This window comes from Leptonychotes weddellii, chromosome 3, assembly GCF_054177405.1.
Source record: "Leptonychotes weddellii isolate Sample4059 chromosome 3, ASM5417740v2, whole genome shotgun sequence".
Taxonomy (NCBI): Eukaryota; Metazoa; Chordata; class Mammalia; order Carnivora; family Phocidae; genus Leptonychotes; species Leptonychotes weddellii.
In genome coordinates this window covers 64711095-64733627 of record NC_138371.1, presented here as the reverse complement: position 1 = coordinate 64733627, position 22533 = coordinate 64711095, and the positions used below count along the sequence as shown (strand labels likewise).

Genomic DNA, 22533 nt, shown 5'->3' with positions numbered 1-22533 from the left:
GAGAGCCCCTGGGCCCAATACTGTGCTGTCACATGTGTGACTTCACCTGATCATCTCAGTAACATGGGGTAACTATTATATCTAGTTTTGCCACTGGGGAAATTAAGATCAAGAGTGTTTAAGAACTGCATTCACTGTTACTGTGAAGTAAGGAATGATGAAGTTGGGAATACCCATGTCCACCTTTTTTTTTCTGTGAAAGCAATATACGAGCTCCTTCCTGCTGGAGAAGCCCTGGAAACTGGGTAAAAATCAGGGCTCTATATCTATTCTCTCTGGGATTTGGGGTGAACAAGTTATACTGTCCAAATCTGTGAAAGAAGGATAAGAGGAAATATCTCACAGAGGTGCTGCAGAAGAATGATAAGGAAATGTAAAGGGACCCAGCCTTATGCCCAGGGCATACAGAGTGCTCAGCAAACAGTAGCCCCCTCCCTTCAGAAAGCTACACATTTGGTGAGGAAAAGTAACTAGAAAAGATAGTTCAGATGCTAAGGTACTAAATAGAACCAAAGGCAGAGAGAGACAAATAGGTGTCTCTGGAACAGTGTGTGAAGGCTCCTGGAGGAGGGGTCTTAACAAAGTGGTGATGATGAGGAAGATAGTGCTGATAAAGCCAGAAATCCATCCCATATTCTGCTCTGAGGTGGAGGAAGAATCTGTTTGGCACTAGTACTTCCTAAAGAGCAGAAAAAAAACAAAAGGAAGGAAGGAAGAAAGGAAGGAAAGGAGGGAGGGAGGGAGGGAGGAAAGAAGGAGTGATGGAGTAGGGATCCACACAAATTTCCACCTTTTTTTCTTTAAAAACAACTTAAGATGTTTTGAAATAGTTTGACAGTGTATTTTAAAACTTAAGTTGGGATTGTGGTTCAGTTAAAAAAATTAGTGTTTTATTTTGGTTTGTGGTTCATGGTTCGTTGAAGTCTGTTTGAAATATGATTTGATTTACAAAAATATTATAACAGTAGAGATAGGGAGGTATAAATTCTACGAGAGCCACATCTTCGTAAGTATAAGCACCTGAGCATTTACTGCATGCCAGACACACCCGCACAATCCCCCTGAGTCCTCCCAGCAGCCCCAAAAGTTAACATCCCGGAAATACTCCACTTTCAAGAGCCTGAACCCAGAATTTCCTCTCACATTTCTCCTTCCCTCACTCCCAGAGACCTCTCTTTATCTTATCACAACCTGCATGCCCCTCCCCATTCTCACAGTTCATTATCTCTCTTCATTTCACCTGGCTCCTTAATCGTCAGAACAAGGCTCTCAATTTTTACACCTATTCACCTCAGCAATGCCAAACCCTCTTTACCCAGATACTCTCCCTCCATTTGTTGCTGGAAAAGGGTCAAAATATCTTGCCAACTGAGACCATTGAACTCCCAGGGGCCCTCACCATAGCTCGGTCTTTTTACTCATCTCAATCTGAATACTCACCAAATTCCCAAAAGCGATTATTCCAAATCTTTCGTCACGTTCTTTAAGCCTAGAATTACTTTTCCCCCCCCACCCCCAGTTTTTTTTTTTCTTCAGTCTTTACAGATGACCAACCCTCTTTACCGAAATGGAAGTTTTTAAAAGACTGAGCATCACTGTTCTTCCTACTTTTCCTTGACATCCCTAGCTTAACCAACCTCCTTCCAGTATCATTGACTGAAACTCACTCAGATCCTCTTCCTGCAAGACTAACCTGCCTCAATCTTTCTTAAAATAAAGACCTATTTCCAACTATTCCTTCTGTTTTCTATTACCTTGCTCTACCCTACATCCATAGTCCGCTGCGAAGATAATCTTGCCTCAAGGCTGTCTGAAGAGACTCTTACCTTGGACACCTGATTTCTCTAAAGACACACCCTTCCGCACTCATTCATTCCTTAAATCCTCTGGAATGTGCTTTCTACAACTCTCACGCCCACCTGCCCTTCCTGGCCCCACCACACACATACTACTCTATTGAAACTTCTGTTTGAAAGGCTTTCAAAGACCTCCCAATGGTATTTCCAATAGCCTTTTACTCAGCCTTTGTCTTCCCTGATCTCCAGGAAACATGTAACAGAGCTGACCATCTTTTCTTGAAGCTTTGTTCTTCTTGGGCTTCTGTGACACTGGATTCCCCCAACATTTTGCCCTTTCTTTCCCCTTCCCTTTACCAAAGGCTCATCTTCCTCCTTCCCACCACAAAATCTGTGTTTCCCTAGGTCTGTCTAGCCTCTTCTGGACACATTCTCTCCCTGGAGTGCTTTAACCTATTCCCAACGCTCCACCTCATGTTTCAGGAGGCTCTGAGCTTGGGGGCCACGGCTCCAGCTCTGTCTGGGAAGGGTAGTGATGTGTGATTCATGTAGCCAAATTAAAGTGGCCAAACCAAGCTCACTGCCTTTCCTCGGAAATTTTTAGGGTGGTAGGATGAATACTCTAACCCCTTAAGCACCCCCTCCACCCATCTTCCGTACTTCTGTTGAAGTGGGAGACCTTTTAACAAAACGAATGCACTTGTTACACTATAGATGTACAGATGACTACATGTACTATCAAGAGAGTTGCTGTATAAGTGCTCCACTCCAAAGGATGTGGGGATCCAGGCCAAACACAAAAATCCATGCACCCATGTGACACAGCCTCTATATACTGACTTTAGGAAAATCCCAGGGGAACAGTAAAAAAATGTTTATGACCATCTTCTGGATGCAAAAGGAGTTCTTACAGTGGTTCATACTGTGGGTGCTACTAACTCTTTAGGCTGGACAATTCTGCCTTAATGAGACTGAATTGCACATGGAAGGGCCTTCTGCGTCCCTGGTGTCTGAACATTTGAGTATCACAATTTAGCACTTCCCCCACTCCACTTTAACACATTAAAAAATGCAGAAAAATCCCTGTATCAGAATGGCTGGGTTCTTTCTTATGCGAGCCCAGAACAAGCAAGGCTCTACTAACTTTTTATTTTCCTAATCATCTAAAACTAGACATCTAGGACCCTCGTTTACTAAGCCACCCCCGCCCCCGCCACCCAGTCACCAGCCAAATCTTGTCAATTCTTTCCGTACAATCTTAAATCACATCTCATCTAATACCTCCACACTGCCACTACTCTTTTTTACAGCTTTCTTTCAACTGGGCACCACCTTCTAAACTCAGGCTTTCTCATCCAGCCATTCTAGCAAGCTACACCATATTACCCCTCCCCACCCACCCCACCTTCCAACCTCTACCCCCCAGTCTGGCCAACCTGAATTACTCACTCTTCACCTAATATATTAAGCCCATGCTTTCTATCTTCAGATCTTTGCTGTCATGTCCCTTCCGCCTGAAATATCACCTTCCATGATGTAACCACCGATCCCATCTCCTGAGTTAGAAATTTGGCATCATCTTCGGGGCCTGGGTGGCTCAGTTGGTTGAGCTACTGCCTTCAGCTCAGGTCATGATCCTGGAGTCCTGGGATCGAGTCCCACATCGGGCTCCCTGCTCAGCAGGGAGTCTGCTTCTCCCTCTGACCCTCCCCCCTCTCATGTGCTCTCTCTCTCATTCTCTCTCTCAAATAAATAAATAAAATCTTAAAAAAAAAAAAAGAAAAAAAAAGAAATTTGGCATCATCTTTAAGTTCTCCATCTCCTTCCACATGTGGTCATAAAATCTTCTGGAGGACACAGATCCCTTTGGCACACTGATGAAAGCTAGGAACCTCTCCCCAGGAAAGAGCTAATATGTGCAACATTTTACATACGATTTTAGGGGCTTTATGTACTCAAATGTCTAAAAATTTGGTTGTTCCTCTTGTCCACAGTTTAACTGCCTTCTTTTGGGTCCTCTCTATCTCACAGCTGTCCTAACAGCTAGCTAACTGATTTCCCTGCCCAGCCTCTCCCCTGATGAGCAACAGTGTATGCCCTGCATGCCACCAGCTTACTTCCTACAGAAGGATGGCTGTTCCCGACCTGACTTATGTTACACACTCAGTAATTATTTAACTCAATGTTTTGGAGTCTGTTAAACTTTCAGTTAAACAAAAGAACATATCCACTCCCTTGGAATTGGTCTGATGCATTTGACCTATAAAACTGTGAACAGAGAGAGAGAAAGTAAAGACAAAGTCATTTCTAGAATCTTTCACAAGGCAGGACTGGTTTGATCATAAATGGTCTCCCAAAAGGGCCATTTTTAGGCAGTTCCCTGAGGGCAGGGAGAGAGACAGATCTTGTCTTAGAGCAGAGCTAAAAGGAAATTCTAGGTGATGGGAATGACACGAAGAAAACAATGGAGTGTAATAACCTGAGATCATACAAAACCCGAAGCTACATATTTGCATCCAACCTACATACACAGCACCGAAACAATGAGACTTTACAGATTCTGTAAAGTGACGCATCAGCTAACACAGTAAGAACCCAAGGAGGCAACACTGCTTTCCTTTCTCTCTCTCAGCCCCCACCTCTTCCTTCCTCACTCAGGCTCTCTCTCCTCTTCTCACTGGAAGCCTTGCAGCCTGGACCGTACACATCTAAAACTCCCCTGATATACTGAAAATGCCCGTGGGTCACACAGCAACAACAGCTTCTGAGGTGCTGACATTATCTGTATGGCGTCTTTCTTACAGAAACCTCATGTTCCATTAGAAATTAAAGAGGCCTAGAAAGAAGCCACGCCTCCTGTTCCGCTGCCCTTTCAAAAAGCTAACGCTACAAAGGAAGTATGTGATGAAGATAGTCGTGAGTATTCGTAATAAAATAAATCCAAGGATTCTGACATAAGGAGTAGGACAGTGCCGATTTTTCACATTTAATGTGGAAATTAAACGCAGGGGAACTTATCTGTCCACAAAACAGCTATATTTAAGTGCAGCTGTAAGTCAAATGAAAACAGAGACAATAGTGGCCAATTCCTCAGTATTCAGGATATATTTAGGGTGGCTACTTTCTTGAAAAGCAATCTAGAATATGAAATTTCATATATATAGCTCCATTTTCCCCTTACTGACTCATGTAGATAAACTGGTGTCCCAAAAATGTCTTAAAAACAGTTTTAAAACATCAAAACACAGAAGGCCTGTTTGGTCTATATAAAACAGGAAAATACTGGGCGCCTGGGTGGTTCAGTCTTTAAGCGTCTGCCTTGGCTCAGGTCATGATCCCCGGGTCCCACACTCAGCGGGGAGCCTGCTTCTCCCTCTCCCACTCCTCCTGTTTGTGTTCCCTCTCTTGCTGCCTCTCTCTCTCTCTCTGTCAAATAAATTAATTTAAAAAATCTAAAAAAATAAATTAAAAAAATAGGAAAATACTAAAGTTCATAAATATGAAAACTATCCATCAGTAATAGGTGACTTCCAAAGAGATGGTATTAAGAGTTTGCAGTAAAAAGAAGAATAGAAATTCATAAAGAATAGGAAAGGATATCTCAGAGCTCAGGAACAGAACCAAGGAGTGCCTAAGTACAACTGGCTGAAATTCTCAATGACGTGAATTTCTTGGATTTTCACAATTTTTAGACATTAAAATAATATGATTTTCTAAATTTTTGTTCACTTTTTTTCTTGACAACCGAAGAACTATATATTTACTGGAGGAAGCAAGAAAGACTGGAAGGTCGAAAAAAATGTAAACAATCCCTAAAAATAAGTCGCTTGTGATTCTACCTACCAAGAGAGGAAAATATTTGTTAATATTTTGGCAATTTTCCTCCAGTCTTTTTTTTTAACGCATTTTTGAGACTGTAGTGTATGCATGATTAACAAACACGAATATAATCTTCCCTAGTTTACACTTTATTGTTTTGAAATTCCATATGTTTAAATAAGCAAAGTGGAACCCAAATACAATTCTATTTATTAGGGTAGCACTCTGTCTCACACCAAGTTTTGTCACTGCTGCCACTTAATAAGTGCTAAGTAACAATAGCTGTATTGATTCATTTCTTGAACACACAATTTAGTTTGTTCCATTTAATTTTTTCACCTGTCCTTACTCCAGAAAAAGCTTGCTTCCTTTCCTCATGGCCCACCTATCCTATTTTAAAATTTACTAAGCTTTTAAAATGTGTTAAGCAAACCATTCTCTACAGATGCAAGATTAAAAACAAACACCCACCAAACACCTACAGATGTCCAAGGACAAAAAAAAAAAAAAAAAAAAAGTTTATTTTTTCTGAGTAATGCAAAGACGGCATCTTTGAAAACCAAACGTACAAACAAGACAAAGGAAAGAATTCAGGAAATCATCATGCATATACTAATAATCATATCTGTCTGTTTTCAAGCAAATTAAAAGGTACAAATTCTCATTGATAAGAGTCATCAATGCTCTTTTTTTTCCTTCTCCAATCATATCTTTGCATAAAATAGAAAGGATTGGAAGGCTTTCTTTCCCCAGAGAGAAGGCAAACTCTGCTAATAAGAGCATGATACAGGAACAATTGTTTTAAAATATGGTGGAGTGCACTCTTCTACTTTTTGGTTCTTTCTCTCTCTCCTTCCAGTGGTGGAGAGTCTCATCTTCATGCTCCAGGTCCTTACCCGTCTGGAGGCTGCCCCCACTTTCTAAACATAGTCCATTCTTAGAGGCTGTGTCAAGGTCTCCCAGGATCACACAGAGCCTCCCAGGACCACCCGCTGTTGCTTGCTCTGTGGGGACATTAATAATAGTAGCACCTCAGAAGGACTGATGGCAAGAGCCCTGTGGAATGGGCACTATTATCCTTCCTTAACAGAAACTGAGGCCTAGACAGGTTAAGTGAAAAGCATGCAAGTGGTAGAGCCAGAACTTAAGCCAGGGTCTTTCAATTAGGTGAGTGACCGTCAAAGAAGTTAACAGTGTGAAATCCACATTATCATCAGGGTTTAAGGTATATGCTAAGAGGCAAAATGTTAGTGGAAAAAGAAGGAAAAGTATGGTTTATAATTACGGGTTTTTTTTTATAACTAGTTTTAAAAAGCGAACTGGGTTTTTGGGAGACTGGCTTACTGGACTGGGCGAATAAAAATACACAGTACCACGCGATACTTGGGACATATGGATGTAAGAAATTATTCATTGCTTATTGGAAATTCAAATTTATCTTGGCATCCTGGATGTTACCTGACAACCCTAGAGTAAAGGCCTTTATGAAACAAACAAAAAACACTAATAAATTACAGAGCTACACTTCCCAAAGCTGAAATCTGGGACGCTCTGTGTGCCACATGTCTTTGGGAGGCCAAGGAAAGGGAAGTGTAGTGGGGCTCCAGCTGTTCTTAGCTGGGCTTCCTTCTCTTTTTCCTAGTAGCAGACCCAGCCCTTCTTGATGTCAGAGACCTCGCTTTTGCCAATTAGGCCATTTAATAAATTCATGGCCTCAAAATTCCTGACCCTTCTCTTCTTTATATGGATGTTGTGAAGATTAAATACAATTGAGGTTGGTAGGGACTATCATCTATATATCTTTAAATACTTATTTTTGGTGGAGTGCTTTGGAAATATATTCTCAGAAACCTGGGCAAGACAGACTCCCCCCGCCCCCCAACACACACACACATACACGCCCTACCACCAAGAATGAGCTTGACAAGTATTGCTAATATGTGATGAGCCCAGTTGACATCAGCCCCTAAATGGAAGAAAGAACAAAAACAAGAAATGTGTTCAAAATCCGAAGTGAACTACAGAAAATGTAGTGAGCCGCCAAAAGGGGTACCCAGCAGAAAAAAGGGGTAATCACAGATAGAGAATTCTATACTTTTCAAATGGCTATGGATACATATTTAAAGCACAGTTCCTTGATTCAGAAATACTACTTTATCACCAACCCTCTGAGATAGCCTAATGTGAAATAAGGATAAGACCTTACTTATGCATACCAATTTAGTTTTCTGCTACCTTCCCCTCAACTGCCACTCTCTGTGGCCTAAGTATGTTTACCTTCTTCTAAAAACAACACGTTGGGAATAGCTCAGACAGTGTTCATTTAAATATTTCTATGCACAACTTTAATCTTCAAACTTAACAAAATCCCAATCTACTACACATCGATTGCTGTGAACAGAAAGTGCTTGAAGAGGATTAATCAACAGCTTTGTATGTCATCCTCCAACAAGGCCAAACACTGAATCACTGTTGGATTCTTCACGTGCAGCTACACCCAGTTAATCTTCAAGAAAGCAGCAAACTATGTAAATCTACTTGAACTGGGGAGATAAGTACTTCACTCATCAAAAGTTAGCAACATTTAACAAGTACAGCTATTAGCTGGCAATATCTTTGTAAAGAAAAAGAAAGATACACACACACACACACACAAACACACACAAATTCTTGCATTCACTCCTCTTCCTCAAAGGCCCCATTGCAAACCACGACAGCATATAGCAAGAAAGGAATTGCTACATGCCACAATTTGTAAAAACCAAATTCTATGACATAACTGAGTCAACTACCCAGAGAAAGCAGTTCTAAAATGGAAGTCAGAAAACATGGAGAGAAGTGGCTTGTAAAAGAATTCAAAGCAAAATGGAAATACTTGTTTTCTGTATTTAAAGCCTTTAACATAAAGTATTTTTTTCTTTTGAAACACAATAAAATATGTTCATAACTATAGAAGTCCTGATAAATGGTTTTTGTTTAGGTTGCAGGGCATTTTCATACAATCAGACTGGATATGCTTAAGGAATATCATGTTTCTGAAAGTCACAGTCAATAATAGGATGTACACACTTCTCCACTGAGGCTTGGACAAACAATCTTTGTCTAGATACTGCCTACTGGCTTATCACTTCACTCAAAAGTGTCTCACTTTGACCTAAGCCAAGCAGGTGTATTTCTAATGTGCTCATAGGCCTGTGATGCAGGAAAATCCTATTTATCCGAGATGATGCCAGAGATCATGGGGCAGGAGGGGGATGAGCACCACCTACCTCTGCTTTAACTGAAACTGGCTGACTCCGATACATGTAAAATATAAAGTTTTTAAAAAGAGATTCTACAGTCATTCACTGAAGCAATACTTTGGCTTTCAAATGTCATGAACCCATCATCCATACCATCCACTTACTTCATCCTTCACTTTCAACCTCACAACCTCCACCCTTCCCCTCAAAAAAAAAAAAAAAAGGCAGGAGGAATCCCTAAACTGGACTTTTGAGATGAAAAAGGCAATGGGCAGTGATGCGGATGAGCTCTGTATGAGTTTCTACTGAGATGTGCCCATAAGCAGGCAATTGCAATGTGATGGTTTTAAGAGCTTGACTGCCAGGGTCCAAATCCCGGCTCAGCACTTTGGGTTGTACAGACTGGGCAAGTTACTTAATCTATGCCTCAGTTTTCTCAGCTGTAAGGGAAATAGTATTACTTGTCTCATAGGACTGTCAAGATGACTAAAATTAGTTAATCCACCTAAAGCACTTAGAACAGTGACCTGCAGCAGGCAGTAAGGTGCTCAGTGATGGTTAGCTACTACTAATATATGTCTAAAAAACTGTGATTCTCCTATCTTTCTCCAAGAGGTGATTTTTAGGTATTCCTCACATTCCATTTTTTCCTCAGGCAAATTATCTGAAATCAGCTCTAAGAGCTGCTTATATATTTGTAGATTAAAATCAAATCACATTGTACACCTAAAATTTACCTATTCTTTCATCGAAATGAACAAATTCATACAAACCGAAAGGTGCAAGCTTAACATCACAAAATCTTATAAAAGACATTAATTAGACTTCCCGTTTAGACGAAGCCAGGATGAGATCACAAAGTCACTCATGGTAACCAGGTCCCCACGCTGGAAGTGTGCTTTCCCAGTGAATGGCTAAATACTAACAAAAGAAGCCTTTGACTCAAATACCACTGGTACCCGGGGTCTTGTGTCTGTATAATGCCTACACATTCATTTCTTTCTTTGCCTATAGAAAAAAGAAAGTCTGTTTGTTTTTCTGATTCAGTCAGCCCTTTTAGTCTCTGAATCTAAGGAGAGCCCAGTGAAAAGAAGAGCATCTTATCAGCGTGCTCCAGACCAGCAGGCTGTCCCCCTCCACACACAAAACCTCCAGCCCCTCACAGCAAAAGGGCCTCGCCCTCAGAGCCTTTTCCCATTTCAGAGCTAACACCCCACCGGGTTTTGACAACAAATAAATGAATACATGAGGCCTTTACATAATTAGCCATCTTTTCAGGTAGAGAGAGGTGGGTGGAAGAGGAGGGTTCAGGAGAAGAATATTTATTGTAAATCGGCATCATTGATGAAATTGATGTAAGTGTGCTGGATCCGAGGACATTTATTTTAAATGAGGCCACACGAAGTGAGTTTAGAGATGCCTGGTTTTGAATCTAGACAATTTTAGCATATACTTCAGACAAGTCAGAAATGCAGATTTTTTTTTTTCGTGGAAAAAAAAGGAGCTTTTCTTAAGCCAGGTAAAAGTTGCATTGACTTGGACAGCAAAGGACACAGACCAGGGTGTTTACTACCTTTTCAAGGGAAAGCTAACAAGTAAAAGAACCCAAGACCAGAAAACAATACTTTTTTGACACCGTCACTGTTTGACCAAATTAGCCCTACTTTCAGATATACTTATGCTAAGACATACCCCCCATCAAATGACTTTGAGAACAAAAAGGACTACATATAATCAATAATCCTGTGAATGTCTTTAGGAAAGCCACCAGGCATCCCTGTTATCTGTCATGATCTTAACAGAGCTACGGTCTGCAAGGAAGGATAGAGTTCGCTTGTATCATTATTGGGATAATAACTTAATTGATTTGTCTCCGTGGCTAAGGATGTAGACAAGAGATTTATTATGGTAGAAAAATATCTGCAATCGTGTTTTTGTTTTCTCAACAAGCATCTTGCCGCTGACCTCTAAATCAGTTTAACCTTTTCTAAACAGACCTGCACATTTTTTACATAATTTAAAGCTAGGTTTTGTTATTGCTGCTGCTGAAAGACTCTGTGAGATTTATCACAACATGGCTTCAGTAACCTTCTTTTAAAAACAAAGATGAAAAAACAAAACAAAAGGCCGAAACTATAAGCTCCCAGCTCCACTCCTTTTCCCGGCAGGGGATTTCGATCTAACCACTAAAGTGCCTTTGGAGTTCAATCTGTTAAAAAATGTATGAAACGGTATTAAAATAGGAAAAGGCATGTGTATGACTCAGGCTTATCCAAGTATCTCTGCAACTAGGATGTCACAGGATTTCCCTGTGCTTCTGAAAACTGAAAACCTTGAGAAAGTGACAGAAGTTCCTGTTTCGTCTCTCTTTTTTTTAATATATATATGGGGGGGTGACGCGCGCGGACACACACACACACACACACACACAAGCACACACACAAATTGGTCTTCCGGGTTTGCTATGAATCAGGCAGGTTCTTTCGGGTTCCGAGTGAAGATTGTTGCAAACCAACGTTACGACTTATTATCGTACTCTTCTACACACAAAGGTTTCAGGGTGAAAAAAAAAAAAAAAAACCAAACTTGTTGCAGAGCTGGGGAGAAGCCCCTGGCCCGGCGCGCTGCGCTCTCGCCGCCTCTCCACCCCTTCCCCTTCCTCCACGTCCCACCCGGCGCGGCCGGCGGAGACGAGGGCATCTCCCCAGCTAAGGTCACCGGCCCGAGCCGTCCCCGCGGGCCGCCTCCTTCGGAAACAAGGTCACCGCCCAGTCCGGTCCCTCCGAGGAGAAGAGCGGTGTCCGGCCGAGCGCTGGCGCCCTTTGTAAAGCTGGGCGGCCGGCCTCGGCGCGGCATCCCGGCCGCCGCCTCACCTGCTTGCGATAAGGCGTCCTGCAGTTGCTGCTGCCCCCGGGGTTGCCGCTGCTGCTGGGGAAGATCATCGCGGCGGGCGCGGGCGGCGGGCGCGGGCGCGGGGCAGCCTCGCCGCGAGGGGGAGGGCGCAGGAGGGGCCGGCCCGGGCCGCGGCGCTCTGGGAACTCCCTCTCGCCGCGCGGCGGCGGCCGGCGGGGGCTGCAGCTCGGGGCTGACTTCTCCTCCGCCCTCGACCGCCCGACTCGCCTAAAAGTGCGGCGCGACGGCGGCGGGCGAGACTCGGGCAGCTCGGGCGGCCGCCGCCCTGCGTGCCATGGACGGGAGTTCGCGCGCGGAGCTGGCGGCGGCGCGGACTCTGCCGGCGGCAGCGGAGGAGCAGCGCCGCCGCGTCCCCACCTACCGCGGCCTCAACCACCGCCCCGAGAGCGCGCCGGCCGGGGGCGGGGAGGCGGCAGCGCACCGCCTCGCGCCGCGCCCAGGCCCACCCGCGCCTCCCCGCCCGCCCTCTGGGCGTCGCGCCCGCAGCCCCGCCAGCCGATCGGCCCCCGCCCGCTCCCTCCCGGACTTGGGGCCGGGGCCGGGGCCGCGCCGCCCCGGGAGCCGCCGGCGCCCCCGCTCGGTGCAATGGTTGGGTCTGGCTCCCCGCGTGCCGCACATTCCTTGGAGTAGCCACCCCCCTCCTCTTTTCTTTTTTTCCCCTCGGCTCTTTGCCTAAGCACCAGCCGTAGCTTTGCACCCCTGCTCGAAGCCCCTTTTAAGGGTATGGCTTCGGGGAGCGCTCTGACACCTGGGTAGTAACTGAACCAGTCCCGGGTCTTTTTTCTTTCATCCTTCCAAACTACCCACCACCCCGCCCCCAGTCTCCCAAAAGGGTGCGAGCAATCACTCCTACTTCAACCAAGAAACCAGCCTTCCATCAAACCTCTGCAAATCCGCGTTCCCCCAAATCACAACGCTAAAATTTTAGCACGGGAAAACAGGTCTACACTCCCCACCCTCTCACCGCAAGTACGCACGGTAAAGTTCTATACTTCATTCCCATGCCAGAGTTTACCAGCTTACCTTCAAGATGACAGTATCAAATAGCGAAAATCACTTAAGGCCATTGGTTTGGTAAGCCTTCCTTTAAACTGGAACAGTGTAATCCTTCTATACGTTAAATAATAGATGCCACCGAATGTGTTCTACTGAAGGGACACAGAAACTGCAAAAAGGACACAAAGGGAGGAGGTAGTTTCCTTTGTTTCCCAGTTGAAATTATCTAAGGCGGCTTAAGATGCCCCTTTTCTTGATCACTTTCAAGTTGGTGTTTGAAGCCTAGAACCTGTGCATTGCAGAAGGGCCTCTACAGCAAGTTCTACAGGCAGACCCCGGGCAGGGTTGGCAGGCTTGCCATCTCTCATGTTGGCCTGTTCAGCTGTATTACAGGGTAGTATCACAGCAGTATTACAAAGTTTTTCCCCTGGCCTCTGGCCTCTAACACCTTGGAAAGAGCCATCTGCCATGATAATGAAAAATCCTAACTCCTCTAAGAAGTGAAGACACTCAACTTGTGGCTACCATAAGGAAAATAAAGTGTCCCCTAGGGTCTTCTAGTGAAGCTGTGGCTATTTGATCTCAGTGTTCTGAGTTTGAGCCCCATGCTGGGTGTAGAGATTACTAAATAAATAAATAAACTGTTAAAAAAAAAAAAAGGTGTGGCCATTCAAAGGTTTTTCCAACAGCAAGGAACTGAAAATATTCATCTTAGTTAACCTGCTGGTAACTTAGTCACCATATTCCATCTCCATATTCCAAGATGCTCCCAACATTCTCCAGCAAAAATGATGAGAACTAGCAAGTCTCACCTAATTAAAAACAACCATATACACAAAATATACATATATGTAATTCCTAATTCTTTCCATTAAAAACAAAAAGCAGCAACAAAGGAACTTATTCTAGGCACAGTACTAGGTATACCATGGACAAGTAAGAACTTGCTAAATAAAATTCACAGAAACATATCTGTCCTTTAAAGTGATTTAAATAAATACAGCACAACTAACATTCAGTTGCGTGTTAATATTATATACATGCTAGAACTATTTCCTACTACTCCATGAGTTTACAATTGTTTCAGCTGCCGATTTGCTATCTCCCGTCACTAGGATGCTTTACTGCAAGTTATCAACCACAGGTATAAAATATAAGGTGTTAGGTAGAACTGTTCAAGTTATAGGCACCTTTTCCTGAGAACTTAATGCCCAGGAACCCAGAAGTTCAGACCTATCATCTATGGAAATATTCCATGTACAACCTCAGTTGTCATGATTGGTCTCTTAGGAAACCACAATTTAAACCACAAAGAACAGCATAGATTAATTTTTCTACGGCTCCGCTCTAAGTTCACAATACTTTTGATGTTGTGCTATTCTAGAATGCTAAGCCGTGATTTGATACCCTGCAATAGTTTTACAGGGATAAGGGAAAATTTCAAGTGATAACAAAATTTAAATTAGAATACTAAAATATACTAATAACACTTTATACTAAGTATGCTAAGAATACATTAGTATTCTTATTAAATATAAATAATATTAAAAAGAATCTTTTTAAGAATAAAAAAGATATCTAAATATCAGAAAAATGCAGTATCCTATACTGATGAATGACATACAAGGAGAAAACAAAAGGCATATATTTTTAAAAACAATGTCTACCAGCCAGGGTTCAAAAGTTTCAGGCTTAAGTAGGTACTATACTCTTAACTAAGTAAAGCATTATAAAGAAAGGAGAAGATAGCCTCAAAGACTATAAAATGTAATGAAGTCACTAAAGCCCAAATGATTCCAACCTAAGAGAGATAACAGAAATATGAAATCATGTGTGTATATATAATCAGTTATAGATATTCACAAGTGCTTAGTCGTAAATGATTACAGGGATAGATCCTAGTGAGATTCATCTGGGAAAGTTTATTGACCTTTGAAACAAATATGTTTTAAGACAGACAAAGCAAGGAAACATTCCAGAGAAGCTGCAAGTTATCATGGGAAGAATAAGGGCTTTGGAATCTGTCCTGTAAATGCTCCTTCTCCTGAAAGGGAAACTGAGACTTTGCTGTCCAGGCAGTCCTACAACACCCTCCACCCCCAGCTCAGCTGGTGGGTAAAGTTATGGGAATCTGACCCAAGAGCAGCCAATCCAGAGACTGGCCAGTGACCTATGACATGGTTCGGATAGAAAAAATGAACAGATCCAATCAGATTCTCACCCTTGGGAATCTGATTCAGAAAACTCCAAGAGCTTAACTAGTTAGGAAAGAGGCTGAAACTGCAACAGTGCCAGGGGGTAGAGTTGAGGCCACAAAAAGCCAAAACCATATGCAAGCCAAGGTTATGAAGAAGCAGAAACTATGAGTAAACAGGAAGCTGACTGGCAGCAAGCAGAGAGTAAAGCAGATGCCAGGAGCGGTGAGCACTTGGCCGTGAGATGATGAAGGGAGCAGCAGTCCCTAGAGCTGCTTTGGCTTCCAATAGCCCCTCCATGTGTATACTTAACCCCACACCCCCCTTCTTTAGATGGCTTAAGTGAATCTGGATTTCACAATCCAAGGAACAAAATTTAAATAGCCGAACAAATCTGGCTCCACATTTCAGCTTCTCACTTACTAGCCACGTGGCCTGCGGCAAGTGAGTTAACCTCTCTGAGTCCCAGACTCCTCACAGATTGTCTTAAGTATACCTATGGTATACCAACAAAATGCCAAACTCAGTAAATGGCAGCTGTTATTATTGTTTTTCCAGGTTCTATAGTGGTGGTTTGTAGATTTAAGTGGGTGTACTGTATACATAACTGATGCCTAGGACGTCTGGCTGACCATCGAAAAGAACAGGAGCAAGGGTATAGATGGAATTGACAACAAGTAAAAAGAGCTTTCTAAGTCTGTGTACACCAGACTTAACTTTCAGAGGTTAAAAAAAAAGTATGGCAAAAAGTCTGTTTCAATAGCCTAGGTGCCCTGAAGATTTTCTCCCGCATTTGTTTTTGTCCCATTTCCTTTAAAGAAGTTATGTGTTGAACCGGGACCATTTCGGTATGAATGGGAAGACGGTGGGCAGCATCAGAGATCACACTCTGTAAGGCAGGAGGAGTCTGTGAAGGAGGCTAATAAGGACTGAGCCAATCGGTACAGGCAGAAGCCTGCGATCTCAGTAGAGGAGAGGGGACCCGCGACCTCCAAGCATTTGTAGACCTGGAATTTGAGAATCTGAACTTAGGAGACATTTGTCCCAAGAAACAATCTGAAAATGTGACTTTCATTTATATAAATCATTGACAACAACCCTATGAAGTGGGAAGGGTGATTAGGCTCCATTTACGGATGACAGGGAAAAAAGTAGGACTGACTGACCTACCCATTGCTAGTAAGTAGCAAGCAGTGTTAAAACTGAGACCCAGCTAGGGTTAAAAGACTTCATCCTGTGCTGCTTTAACTCTCTAATGCTGTCTCCCCACAAAGCCTTATAAATAATGCTCCAATTCCTAGGTGAGTACTGTAACCCGTACAGCACCCGAGTTGCTATACACTAATAATGCAAGGCATAAAGTGATAAGTCCCAGCCAAGTGGTCTAGACAAGTATGTGCTACGGGAGTCCGCCAGAGGGAAAGATCAATACAGGATGCACAACACGGGTGTGGGAAGCTCAGATGTATACATGTTTTGTTTGAGAGACATTTAGAAAGAAGCACTATGCAGATGACCAGAAAAACAGACCTTGAGATACAGGGCTTGTATGAGACAGCATGTGGATTTGGGGTGATAGCTGCTGAAATCATGGCTAATTGATGAACTCCCAGAAGGGAGCAGATGACAAAAAGTCAAAAGGCTAGGGAGCCCCCTCATTCCAACACACACTTTACTGAGCCCCGCAGAAGAAAGGAGCCTTTGAATGAAATTACTACAAAGAAAGTATGGTGAGGAAACTAAGCTTTGAAAGAAGAAAAAAAATGGGAGCAGAGGAGATGTCCAGTGAGATAAGAGAACAGAACATCTCTATCAACAAAAGAACAGATCTATAGCAGGTTCTATCCCTCTATCACTGCTAAAGCATTTCAGGCACTTTTTTTATTTGGACCACAATTAAAAACAGAAAGGACTCGAGGAAAAATTCACCCAACATTATTTCAAATTACAATTTTTAATGAATAAAATATAATCACATGGTATGGGTTAGTATAAGCAGTTCACACTAAAAAACTGTTTACATTTAAGAGTCTCTATGTTTAAAAGCTCACAAAGCCTCTGGCTCCCAGCAAAAGAGAGAGAGAGAGAGAAAAAGAAAAAATATGAGGTCAGCAGATTCTTTAAATTTCTGTTCTTTCCTAGCACCAAATAGAGTTAATAAAGTACCCAATTTCTAAAGTAGCAGCAATATTTTCTCTTATTTACTATTTTGTTTTTTAAAAAATCTACGATCCTTATTCTAGACTTAAAGCCTCCCTAGACACACGTAAAATCGTATGTATTATAAAAATGAAACCACTATAATAAAACTATAGCTCTATAGCTAAAATCCTAGAATGCATACAGAACAACATAAATATAGCCGTATTCTGAGGAGTCTGACCACAAGCAATATTCCGATGATTCTTAAATCTATTCTGGGGAGCCACACAGAACAGGCTTTGCCCTACTACTGTTTTCTCTGCAAGGACTAATAAATAATAGCTGTCATTTACTGAGTAACTACTATATTCCAGGCACTCTCTCAGCATGTCCCCTGCCCTTGTGTCCCTGTCTCTCTCACACACACACAATCACGAGGAAAGAACATTTATCCCACTTTACTGAAGAGAAAACTGAAGTACTGAAGCTTGGAGGTTTAAGGAACTTTCCCTAGGCCACAGATCCAATACAAGATGGAACTGGGGTTTGAACTCAGGTCTCTCTGACTCCAAAGTCCCCTGCCTCCCATAACACTAATAATGGTTATTATAACTCTTAGCTAAGGGTCAAGTCCAAACCCCATAGGGGAAAACTTAAGAGCCCAAGACTAAGTATGTATCTTTCCCAGTTACCATCTATGTGACCTCAGGCAAGTTACTTAAAAAAGGATACGGAATAATGTCGAATTTTCATTCAGTTGAATATGAAGGCAAGCTTTCCAATATTAGAATATACAGTTAATAGTACAGATATATATTCTCACCTAATCTAGCTCCTAAATCTCTTTTAACTGATGGTTACTAAGATGTAACTCCTCTCTTGGAGTTTTATTTTCTGGGATAGGTGGCAGAATGGAGTTGGGAGAGGATGCAGAAAGAACTACCTTCTAGAAGCTGGGATGGTGACTAGGTGGAAGGTACTTCCAGAAACGTGCACTGGAACTGAAAACATGTTTTCCCTTGAAAGTAGTAGACCATATTAGTGATTAGTTTCATTGTGGGATTCATAGATGTTTATAGGTCAACTAAAATCCTAATCACTATTTAGGACATTTCTCTCTATGGCGAAACATCCTCCAAATCTGAAGCAAATAATTTACACTACAAAACTTTTGGATATAATCTGCTCATAAATTTGTTATCGCCCTGCTTTTATAGAATAGTTAATAGGGGGCGCCTGGATGGCTCAGTCAGTTAAGTGTCTGCCTTCGGGCTCAGGTCATGGTCCCCAGGGTCCTGGGATCGAGCCCCACATCAGGCTCCCTGCTCAGCAGGGAGCGTGCTTCTCCCTCTCCCTCTGCCTGCCGCTCCCCCTGCTTGTGTGTGCTCACTCTCTCTGTCAAATAAATAAATAAAATCTTAAATTAAAAAAGAATAGTTAATAAAATCCAAAGCTTACTCATATTTCTGAAATCATGGTTCTCTGTAAGTTAAATCTCTTTTCCAAAGTTTTCTATAAAAATAGCTATATGGGTTCTTATTCTTTTCAAAAAAAAAAAAATCTGGCACAGGAGAAGGCTATATGACAAGATTTTTGTCTTTATTTTACACTACATTGAATTTACATCAAATTCTATAACAAAATAAAAGAGTCAACTATTTGGAAAACTAGGACAAAGAGCTTCATTTTTCACTTATTGTGGATTACTATTTTCCTAAATTACCTGGATGGATGCCTCAATCCTCTATCTTCTTTGACTGTGGAAATCTAGTATTGGAGCTGTTATTCTCCATTCCTATAGCAAGCCTATAAGAAAACAAGTGCTTATTTTCAGAATACTTCGAGATAATTCAATGAATTGTCCATGAATTCGAGTAAAATATACAAATTATGGAAGATATGAGATGATCTTTGAAATTAGTTTCCCTAAAGATATGGAAGTCACATAATCATCTACTGTGTGTAAGCAAGTAAAAGGGCTGAGGTAAGCAAGAGAGGGGCTACTGTGCTGGAAAGGGCCATCGCATCTGTCTCTTGTTACTTGAGAAGAGACAGAAAGGACTTAGGGTATCGACAGAATTTGTAGAAAACTACAGCCCCCCCCCAAAAAATCTCAAAATCATGAAAAACAAAATTCGAACCTGGAATGACCATCTCCTTCCCATGAGTAAAAATCAACAGCTGGAATGACAACTTTGAGAGTACAGAGTGAACAACTGTACGTGGGACACACAACACCCTCCTGTAAGCTCAGACTGACAAAAGGTTATCCTAAGACTTTCCTAAATGTCTGGGGGACATAACCAATGTTTACCCAAAACCTGGGATCCATAGCAGAAATGAGCATTTAAAAGCATTTAAATGCATTTAAAAACACAGGAGAAAAAACCCCAATGAAACAGTTTCCTTTCTCTTCCATTGTTACGATTACCATTAAATGATGTCTATTTCACCTGAACAGGAGGGTGATAGGACAATTAATAACGTCCTTTAAGTAAATGGAGATGCTGAGGAGCTTTTCGTTCTCCACTGAATTATAAATGTAAAGGTTTAAACAAGAGAATAAAGAATTAGAAATGAATTTCTATTCAGTTGAGTATGTACGATGGCAAATTTTCCAACATCAGAATATTTAGTTAAAAGTTCTGGAATGGGCTACATAGAGAGCTTATAAAAACTCCCCACCCTAAGTGTCCTTAAGAATGACTAGTTCTGGGTTATCTAATACACTTAACACATGGGGCAAACAGATGACAAACCTGTCGCAAATTGATACTCCCCAAGCGAAGACAAGGCAAATGAGGAAATTCTGATGTTGTCAGGACAATATGACTGATCATGACATCAGCAATTCCTAATTCCAAACTATAAAGAACACTCCCAGAATGCTGACAATATATTAAATGGATCCTCCCAGAACCACCCTCCTTTCAGCTTCCTACCTAATACTTGATCTAATGGCAAATATGATGATGTTTCAACTAAAGGATTATTAAGTGTTAAAATCCTATTAAGATCTTATGGTACATAACCGTATTAAAGTCACAGGGACGGAGGCAGGACAGGCATTCTTCACTTTTTTTGAACAGGTGAGACAAAATGCCCTAGGTCATGAGGCCCGGAAATATAGACTATCAGGGTTGGAAAGAATTATTAAGGGTCAGGCCCTGTGCCTAGCATATAATAATCATCCAATAAGTATTGCACTAATGGAAGGAATGCTACTGTCTCTCCTCGGACATCCTGACCAAAAATAAATTCATTCCATCTATCCACATTTAGCCATATCTACTACAAAGTTCTATGTTAAATGGTCTCCAAATCTAAACCCATGTTATCACAGTCCTACCCCAGAACTAGTCTATGTTTTGTATATATTGTATAGTGTTTTTTCTCTCAGTATTCCACACTTCCTTACCCATAGAAGTGAGGGAAGAGTCATCTCATTTTGAGCCTTAACAACCTTATAAGATTGCTTAAAGAGTCTGTAAATCTCTGATGAGTTTCTTAATCCACCGTCCTGTACAGGTTTTGTTAGGGTCATGAATGGATGAGGCAAGCAGCCTTCTTATACACACAGACACACAAGTAGCTGAAATGAGGATTTTCACCCATTTTTCAAAACCATGATTATCTGAAGTTAGAAAGAGCAGGAGCTAAGAAATGGAGTGATCAAATCTTAAAGAATCAGCTTTATAGATTACAGTAAACATGATGGGTTTTCATCCTAATTTTTAGATCACTTGGAATCATAAGAGGGGTTGTAATAAATGACACATTTTGCATTTGTGTGTGACTTATTAAGGAAATAGGAGTCCACAACCAAATGGTTTCTCTTGACCTAAACTGTTCCTGTCAGAATAAATCTTCTTGCTTTACTTTTTGGGGAAAGGAGAAATGTCCTACTCATCTCTCTGAGATGAGTGTCCTATAAATATTTGGCTATAAACTATATATCATGCAATCCAAGATGCCACTGATTAAAAGATGCTTGACAATTACTGAGACATTGACATTTGAAAAAAAATGGACAACAGTAATTATCAGACATCATAAATTATAAGATGGATTCTGATTTCAGAGATGCTGAAATGTGAAAAAGGTGAATCTTAGACTCTGTCTAGATGGCATACAGGTGCATGAGCACAATGCATACAAATGCACACACGTGTTGTTTTTATTCATAGCTTACGCTGGAGAAATATATTTTTTCAAAGGCTCATTTTCAACCTTCCTAAGAACACAGAGCTACTAAGAGGTTACAAGTAAATGACTCACAGACTGATTTTTTTCCAAGGAGATCTGACTGTGTGTCTTACGACTAGTGGGCACAGTCTCCACAAGTCAGAATGAGAACCTTTACCCTAATCTCACAAAGGCTTGGGCTGAACCGTCTACTTCCCTCCTGGGCCATCTCCTCACAATCATATCGAATTACACCCATAGTGTTTCATACAGTGCACTGATGTAATAAGACGGGGTAAAGGGAGATGAACCTAAATCTGTAGATATTTATCAGACTTCTCCATTCCACACTTCTTGCTGTTAGTGCTTTTTTAAAGTTGTCAGTTGCAAAGAGAACTTGAGAACATTCGTCCTGTACTGTTACTTCTTTAACAGGTTTTAGTCACACAAATGCTTGCGCACAGACATACACACACATTCCAAAGATCGGGTGTCAGCGCTGTTTTGGCGCACAGCATGAATTCAAACCTACGAGGCTCACAGACAGATTTCCGTCTTTTTGCAGCACCTGGAATGCCAGTTCTCAGTCTTCCTCTGGCTTCAGATTGGAAAAGCAATTTTTACAGGAATCAGGGAAGTCAGATATAAAAAGACATACATTTAAAATGGTTATCACAGGCGCCTGGGTGGCTCAGTTGGTTAAGTGACTGCCTTCGGCTCAGATCATGGTCCCGGAGTCCTGGGATCGAGTCCCACATCAGGTTCCTGGCTCGGCGGGGAGCCTGCTTCTCCCTCTGACCCTATCCCCTCTCATGCTGTTTCTCTCTCTCTCTCTCTCAAATAAAAAAAAAAAAAAAAAAAAATTAAAATGGTTATCACAATCCTTAAAATTGATATGAAATTACAAAGTGAATCAAAAACAGTAACTTAGCCAATAAGATGACCCCATTATAGAGAAAAAGCGTAAATGGTTTACTTGGAGCAAGGACTATTAGTAGATGCTACTATCCGATATTTCATATTTGTTCAGGAAGTGACCAGCCCCTTTTATTTCCCCCTTCTTCCTTACGCAGCTTTCCTTTTAGTCATTTCACTGTTGGCGTGAAGATAAAGCCAGTATGAAAAAGTGAAACAAACTGGTCAATCCATTAACTGACGACAGGCTGAACCAACCTATAGTCTGGACCAACTTATATTCTCCATAAGCTTGGAGATTACCTATAAATTTCATTTATCTGTAATGGA

General features: G+C 41.7%; 1 protein-coding gene across 8 annotated transcripts in view; it reads right to left on the bottom strand.

Moving 5' to 3' along the window:
• The window catches only part of RBMS1 (RNA binding motif single stranded interacting protein 1), a 209563-nt gene that overhangs the window by 119003 nt on the left and 68027 nt on the right, over positions 1–22533 (bottom strand). For 2 of the 8 annotated variants that reach the window (XM_081814343.1, XM_081814345.1), the window contains exon 1: positions 11731–12154. The exons of 5 other annotated variants lie outside the window; for them this stretch is intronic. In XM_081814343.1, coding sequence (XP_081670469.1) covers positions 11731–11799 — 69 coding nt within the window. In that variant the 5' untranslated portion in view covers positions 11800–12154. Of the gene's footprint in view, positions 1–11730; positions 12155–18826; positions 18910–22533 lie in introns of those variants that run through there. One more of the 8 variants, XM_081814348.1, reaches the window with a different exon arrangement.